The sequence below is a fragment of the Anneissia japonica genome, unplaced genomic scaffold (assembly GCF_011630105.1).
Source record: "Anneissia japonica isolate Jap-2015-1 unplaced genomic scaffold, ASM1163010v1 scaffold3251_len166973_cov107, whole genome shotgun sequence".
In the NCBI taxonomy this organism is placed as follows: domain Eukaryota; kingdom Metazoa; phylum Echinodermata; class Crinoidea; order Comatulida; family Comatulidae; genus Anneissia; species Anneissia japonica.
The window spans coordinates 157747-166410 of record NW_022689362.1 but is presented as its reverse complement, the minus strand read 5'-3'; the positions used below and the strand labels follow the sequence as shown (position 1 = coordinate 166410).

The 8664-nt window shown below is 36.0% G+C and overlaps 1 protein-coding gene across 1 annotated transcript in view; it reads right to left on the bottom strand.

The window, feature by feature from the left end:
- Window positions 1–979: 979 nt before the first annotated feature.
- LOC117124695 overlaps window positions 980–8664 on the bottom strand; it is a gene marked incomplete at its 3' end in the record, with an annotated part of 20075 nt that continues 12390 nt past the window's right edge. The window contains exons 4-6 of the mRNA XM_033271032.1: window positions 8055–8231; window positions 5358–5648; window positions 980–1051 (exon numbers count right to left, since the gene is read on the bottom strand). Coding sequence (XP_033126923.1) covers window positions 980–1051; window positions 5358–5648; window positions 8055–8231 — 540 coding nt within the window. The remainder of the gene's footprint in view (window positions 1052–5357; window positions 5649–8054; window positions 8232–8664) is intronic.

Sequence of the window (8664 nt, the reverse complement as noted above, 5' to 3'; positions counted from 1 at the left end):
GGTTTTTCCCCCCAACAGGGCCAGCTCTCACTAACAGAAGGTCTGGGTATCTGCACCCCCACCCCCCACTGGCACCATCCTTGCCTGAAAGAGTTGACTCTCGGAAATCATGACGGCCTCCCACACTTCTGCAAGCTAGCAAGAGTATCCTTTTTAACCATGTTCAACAGAACCACAAACCACAAACTAAAATTTACTGACTAAATCAATTCAAGTGGGTATGCAAAAGGCAACTGCTTAGTTTAGCCGTCAAGACCAGGTAATCGAGACACCGCACATCTTCAATTTGAAAATTACCAAGATTAATTAATATGCAAGAAGTAAGCCAATCATGTGACTAACAAAGTAATCCATACGATATCACACATTGAATTTGAGGTGTTAAATCATATGCATGAATGATCAGGCAGTGTTTGACCAGGCCTTAATCCATAAAAAAGAAATCGAGTATGAGACGCCAACTAAACTAGGTATGACGCATACTAAGCGCAAAAAATGAGTGAGCAACCCAAAATTAGGGCCTGGACTATGCTGATAGGTATCCCTATGTACAGCAAAATAAAATTAAACATGTTAACAAAGCTCATAAACCAGATCAGTGGTGGATTCAAGGATTCAAGTTTCTTTATTGCACATTTTCATAAGTACTGTATCCAGATATTTCGTTATTTTCGTATCACAGTACAGTGATGCCCGACTTAACTACAACATATACAATGGACAGATACGGATACAAACATTTTCCTTAGCCAACTCTACATATGAGGGATACTTGAGTAGCCAAGCTTTCAGACTCCAATTAAGACCAAATGCTAGCTGGGTTTGAACTAGGGTCTACAGCGCAAGAAGCAGGAACAGTACCTCTCAGCCAACAGCTCAGCTCATTCCTAGTGGTACTACAGCGGTGCACATAATAGCATCCTGTGATTCAGAAGAACCTTACATACCTCAGATCATTTAAAAAAAACTGTTCCCATACCTTTTTACATGTTTCAGGTTCTGGTTCCATAACGTAAGAGGCATTGGGTTGTTGTCTTCTCACAATTGTTGTCTACAGAAAATTACACAAAAAAAAAGAAATGACTACTCAATTATTAATATTCCAGTACTAGAAAAACATTCAAATACTTAAGACAATAAAATCTTGTATTGGATAAGTTTCTTTAAACTGCAAAAGTAATACTGTATATCAGCATCAGTGGTGGCGCCATAAGTATGATGTGCTTTATAATGTCAGTATCTCTGACAGGAACAGTCACCCCTACAAAGTTTTGAATTGATAGGTTTACATTGGATTGGTAGGACGGTTGACCATGAGGGTGAATGTGTGAGGTGTGAGCAAGAGCATTCTAAAACTCTCAGCATAAAACAAAGTACAAAATCAGATGGAGAATTTCTGCTTGTTTCCAAAGGGGTCCTTGTGAGGCAATAATGAATAATAAAATGACACATTACATAAATTCAATGAATTAAAAAATGAATACTGGATAGAAAAATTACCTGTGTAAAAGATATCAATGAACGACCTTGGTTTAAAAAACTGAGTTAATTATTCATTAATGCAATTCAGTTGGCAACATGTTAATTTATTTATTCTTTCTTTTGACTGGATAGCATTTTCAGTAATACAGTACTGTTTTTTCAAAATGGTCCAGTTTTCTTAAGAAAGTTAAGAATATAAACAGAAGTAAAAAATTAAACAGAACAGAATTATCAAAAAGGGAGAAAATGAAAATGAAAAACACAAATTACACATGGCACGATAAACGACAAAAATTAAAAGTAACCTTATAATGAAAATATAAATTATAAATTATAGTAAATTAGCACCAATGGCATTTTTGAAATTTACTACGGTCATATTAGTTTTCTTAGGCCACATTTTTGCAACAAAACAATCAAATTTAATCGCCTCATATTCACTGCAGCGAAGTGACCTTCAGAAGCCTTTGTTATCGTTTAGACTTGCTCATTTCATGAGGGGTAATTAATAGGCCTACATTTGGTTTTTATGCATTGTTCGAGTCTTAAATATAATTAATAACAGTATTACTGTATTAGTTTAACAATTTTACAATTTAGGCTATAATGGTCATTCATATTTTACGACGCACTTTTCCTAGCCAGCCTGAATCCGGATATCACAGACCTGCTCAATAATGGTACGTTCCAGCTTCTTTCCAGCTGGCAGAGAAATCTACAACCATATGTTCCAGATCCTTTTGTGCCTTTAAATTTACATTAAATCAAACAATAACCCTCAGTAAATGTTGACAACATATTAGTTAATGAGTATGTAAAAGGTGAAAATAAAATACCTAAAGGAAATTGGCCAATTTAAGCCAAAAGGTACAACAATACAACAACAGTACAACGCAGATTCATTACCAATGGCGGAAAGCTATACCAAGCTTCGCATTTTCGCGGCCATAAATGCCTATACAGGATTGTTCATTCATATTGAAATTAGTGTTTTGACGGTGATTTTTTTCATCCAATGGGAATATATTTTATATGAGAAGAATCTATGAATGTTCAGCTCTCATTTTACAGGGGGAACAACAAGATATTTGATTGGTGAACAGCCGAAATGGCAATTTAAAGCCAACGAAGTCACTAAAAAGAGGTAAAAATGCAGCCTCTACGCGGTCAGCATAGCACCAATCGAAAAGTAAAAAATGACGGTGACTTTTTTCAAGCAATACAAATGAAACAAATACTAAAGCAATCAGAAATGAATTGCCTTTCAAATACCGAAGGGAACAGAAAAATCCGACAAGTATTTGCTGAGATACGACTGTGGAAAGACGAAAAATGGCCCAAAAACAGCTTATGTCGGTGCGAAATACAGCGTGAAACACTAATTTGCTTGGCTATTCTCGCTGTTAAACGAAAATGTTGCAAGAAGAATCCCTATGATTTCATTTGGTAAATCATTCTAAAATAAAGATGATCAGTACTGAAAGTTCCGTTTTCCTTGAGAATTTTCCCAATTTGGTACTACTAAGGTTCAACATAAAGAAGCACTAACAAGTAATAACATATCACTAGCAGTAAGAACACGACTAATCAATACACATATCAGAAGCATATTTATGTACAACTCCAAACAATAGGAAGAAATAGACTGCCTTCATAAGAACCTGTTAAGGAAAATTCTTAAAATTAAGTGGCCATACAAGATAAAAAATACAGATCTACTTAACAGAACAATGGAAGAGAAATGGTCAGTTTTGATCACAGAAAGAAGATTTTTTATGGACAGGGCACATGTTAAGGTTACCAATGGACACTCCAGCCAAAGTTGCGTTAACAGAATATGTTAGGAAAGTTAAAAGACCGGTGGGCAGGCCAAAAACAACATGGGTTGCAGCAATGAACGAGGAACTTAAACATGTAAATACATCCATTGAAAAGTTAATGACAGACCACTGAAAGTCATGGAAACGATTAACGCACGTAATGTCTACCCAAGACAAAACAGTGTAGCAGATGATGATGATGAAAGTTTTACTGTTTAACTTGGGATGCACACTTATCATTTAACATAAACATTGAAGATATCATGCTGCATGACCACGTAAACACTTAAATAAAACATTTCTTTAGGCACGAGCGCCAAGGATATGCCATTAAATGAATTTAATAACTGACCTACATGGCATATCCATTTAACAACAGGGGACTTAATGGACCAGTACACCAGGGTAACCCCCTTACTATTTTCAAAAGATGTACTGGGTTCTTTAATGTGCACGCGAGCAAAATGCGTACACTGGGCCATAACGTGTACATCTCCCATAAGCCCCGTTCATATCCAACTATGGCGAGATAATTTTAGTGGATGAGGTAGAAGATCTCGCCATAAGTTTGAGTATGACCACTCAAGTATGGCGAGATGAAGGCCACAACTCGACTAAGCCTGTTGAGTAAATTTATGTCGACTAACTTCTAAAGCCAGTAAACAATTAAACAGCGGGTGACCACAGGTCAGGAATACACCAATCAAATTGAAGCAAAGTGACCTTCCATGCTTGCTGCGTTAGTGCTGGTGTCCACGAAAGGACAGCAGAGAGAATGCAGGACTTAGGCCACAATAGCATAACATCGGCAATTGTTGTGACAAAGTCGAAAAATCTAAGAGCAGACCACAAGGCTGTGAGAGACGTTTTTATTCATGGGACGGGCAAGGGGTCGGCCAATGTAATAAGGGATGACCCGAAATCGGCATGCCCACAATACCACGCGCTAAACGAAATACTTGGGGGGAAACCCAGTGTAAACCCTCCAGCTGGACTCCTCGGCCAGTCTAATCAACCGCCGAGACCTAGGCCTAGCTTAAGCCTATAGTCTCAATCTAGCATAAACTAGTCACGCGAAAATCAACAGTAATTACCCACCATGCGATTGTACTTCCTGTCTAATGAATGTGTTTTCCAAATTTCTGGTAGTCAAAATATCTCGCTCTAACTTTAACGTCAAACGCGATTAGTGGATTTAATCCAATTAACTTGGCAAGTGTGTGACCTTCTATCAATGACAGTTAAGTGATAAAAAGATTTATTACACACATTCACACTGCAAGGTTCCACTGTAAAGAAGGATTCATAAGACCATGCCTCACTCAAGGACGATCAGTTGTTTAATGGGTAATAAATCTTCATTAACATGTCAAACACTAATTCCACTTCACCAGACCAGTTGGGTATAGGATGGTCGGCATATTGTAAAGAACTTGCACACCTAATGGCCTACAGTTTATAGGCCTTATCCGAGAAGACTTGTTCCACCACGGGAACCATTGGCGAGTGAGCCGTACAAACCAGCGGCAATATCTGAGCAGAAAGTTTGTAGTGCCCCTGACTTAACCGCTCGGCAAATCAACTCGCCAATACTTAAGTAAATGTTCTCTCAATCTTTCATTAAGTGGTTTCCAGCCTAATGTGCTAATATATCATTTACTAGAGTTTTTAAATCAACAGATAGCAGAACTCTACCTAATCTTGATATTATAAGAGCATTTGCCAGCATAGTAAGAATATGAAGAGGTAAATAATATTTTATGCGACATATAACACCAATTCATTTTGATACTTGTGTTAAAATATAATTTATTTGATCCTTCTATTTTAATTGAGGATCAAAATTAATACCCTAGTTCCTAAAATAATCTACTATTTCAATGCAGTTCCCAATATGTACAACTGAAAGGTCTTTAAAGTTATCTAATATGTGATTAGTACCAAAAACCATGAATTAATTTCCTTAATATTAAGAGTCAGCACTGGCAGATTGGCTGGTGAAATGCAGTTTTAATGAGTGTACACTTAAGATTATATGTAAAAGTGTAATTGTACCTTAAACATCCGATGGTGGTTGATGGTTACAACTGATATGTTCACATAATGACGATTGTCAATGCTAAACTTTGCATGCTCATATGCCAGTTTAGGTTCATATCCATTTTCCATCTGAAACTCTTCAATGAATTTAGTGACAGCCAAATGGAAAAAATGATCAGGCAGAAAACCACAGAAATTATGGTAAATGGATACTTTGTTATTCCCTTGGTCACATTTTGGATCTTCTGAATGTCTAGCTTGTAAGTGTGAAACAGCATAGTAAGAAATACTATCTGAACCAGCATCCTGTGGGGACCAAGAAATATGAGAGAAAAAGAATATATAGAAAATGTAATGTCTTTTGATGAACAAAACAATGCTAAAAAAGTCAGACAGTATACATATACTTTTTATTATAGGCAATATATCTAAGGGCCCGTTTACGAACTTTCGAAAACCGGATAACTCAAGCCTGAGGTGATAATTAATCATTCCTCAACTAGCTATAATTACTAAAACATCTGGACTTTCCGGGCTTATCCTTTCCGGATAAGTTTGGAGGGTTTGAGGCTGCCTCGGGCGCAATAGCCCACAGCATGGTGTCAACTGACCTTACTTTTAAACGTTAATTAGCATATGGAGAACGACATCCATACAAGATGGTTTTGATGGAACCCGACGGAACAACGCCGTATATAAAGAAATCGCACAGAAGATGCGGGAAATGGGTTATAACTTTACGCACGCACAGATAGAATACCAAATGCAAGAACCTGCGCAAAAAAATACACCCAGGAAACCCAACGGAAAGTCAGGAAACCCCCCCCCCCAACAGAATGGCCGTATTTTGAGATGATGAACGAAATTTTTGGTGATAGACCCATTTCTTGTCCACCACACACTGTTGGCACGTCGTTGTCGGCTCTGAACACCAGTGGAACTAGGCCTAGTAGTACAGTAGTAGTAAGTCCGTAGGCTATTTTTTTCCCCCCTTTTTTTTTTTTTTTTTTTTTTTGTAGTTTTCCCAGTTGGCTAGGCTCTAGTTTCTAACTCTTGGGTTTTTTTTAGAATTGGTTGGTTCGAGCGTAGGCAAGGCGAGGTAAATCGTTGTACCAATTTATACTCCAAGCTGAAGAGAGGGAAGTTCAGATAAAGTGTCTTGCCCTCTAATTTTTTTGCTCCATAGTGAAAAGTTATGGACAACAATAAAAAATTTATCAGGTAATAATTAACGGTTGTGGAGACACAGCCTAAAATATTGAATTAAATAGAGTAAAAAAGTCATAAGGCTCAAAAGGCTGAGGACCAGTTAAGTTGTTTTAGATGTAAGTAAAAATCCTGGTGCTTTAGAATTTAAACCAATAAAAAATGAAAGTTAAGACCCACCAAGCTCCCTCTAAATATAATAAATTGTTTTTTAAAAATGGAGTCAATATTTCATAACCTAGTAAATTTTGTATTATTATAGGTTTTTGATTACTGTTGCTATTATCAATAATATTATTTAAGTAAAAGCTGGCACTTGCATTTATTTATATAATAATAAGCAATTAGTAGAGCTCCGCAGAGTACACTATAGGAAAATTATTGTACGAAGGTTAGATTTAATGCTTGAAAAAATTTCCTGAGGGCCTGCAAGGCCCAAAGGAAATTTTTGAATGCATTAAATCAAACCTAAGTATAATAATTTTCCATTTAGTGTACGATGCATGCTCTACTAATTGCTTTTTAAGTCAATCGCCGTCTTTTAATTTTTGTTTTTTATAACCAACTGTTGTAACAGTCATCGGTTGCTATAGTGATATGATCAGTATACGTGTGCGTATTTACATTTAGCTGTGCGTATGCTGATATTTGCTTCTGTAGTACGCATTTAATTAACTACATAGCAGTACAGTACGGATACAATGAATAACTATTGTGTTAGAAAGAAATCGTTTGTAATGCTATTTTGAGATTTCGTCAAAGAAATAAACATTTCAGCATTTGAGAGAGAATACAGTCACTGACGTCCTTTTTGGACGGTGCATGCAGACAGGTAAAATTGTGATGATTTCAAAACTAGGCTAGGCTACGGCCTAGTAGTAGTAGTAGTAGGAGGCGGCCCTGGTGGCCTCCTGCCTGGCCGTAGGAATACATCTAAATTTGTTCCTTGAGTCTTTAAAATAGGTCTAGAATATTCCTATTAAACGTTCAGTTTGTTGTGTTTATGAGGGTCCATTGATTCAATGAATTCCTTAATTGTTCATACTTAATATTGAATTTGAAGTAACTTTCTTCGGGTTCTAATTAAGCTTGTTTTACGAAAGTAATTTTCAATTACAATTCAATTTTTATTGCGGTGTGCGATGTATTCGTGGTGACAAAAAGATGAGAATTTTTGTTTGCACTAATAGAAAAATTAGTGGACGCTGGGGAATAGGCAAATAACATTGGGAGTTACAGTGATGACATCACGACTGACTTATAATAATTATTATAATTTTTATTATTTTAGATAATTAAAAAAAATTATCATTGAGCTGGTTTTGATGTTTTTTGTATTTCTATGCTGTCTACCAAATTACTTTACTATTTTTATAAATTTAAGTTTTAATATTCAGCTTAAAAAATATTTATATTAAAATACACACAATCCTTTTTAAAAATATCTAAAATGCTCAATTCTAAAAACAATTACTACACTATCAATTAATATCTATTTGATCATACTTGTTCCTTTTTTTGACATATGAGACCAAAGTTATTCATCAAGTCGACAAAAAATGTAAACATTTTCTCATCCGTGTCATTCTGAAATATTGGAAACTTCTCCCAAAGATGCTTAAGAAGGCGCTTCGTTAGAACACCTTTTTTCAAGTTTTTCCAGTCATCTATTAGTGTTGGTTCCTGTAGGGGAAAATTAAAAAGCATTACTTTATGAAAATGATATTTAAAGGATATAAGTTTACCAATTTTATGTAATTTCAGAACTTGCATAGCATATGCAGTAACATCCCATTTTTTAAATTACAAATCTTGCGAAGCAACTGTCTCAGCTATGATGTGCTTTGACGATAGGCCTAGCTTAGATCGGATCCGTTCGAAAGCTATTGAAATGTAAACAAACATAAGGCGGCTGGTTGGCCGGGTTATCGCTCGATACCTTCGGAGTATAGTATCAAGTTCTGGACAATAATTTTAATGTTGTAAGTATTGATTATGCTCTTCTATAATTGTAAATACATTTATGTGGTATTTGTGGTATACTAACCTCAATGATAAGAAGTCTTTTTTTGATGCAAGTATACCCATGTGTGTGTGGGTGTGTGTGTGGGTGGGT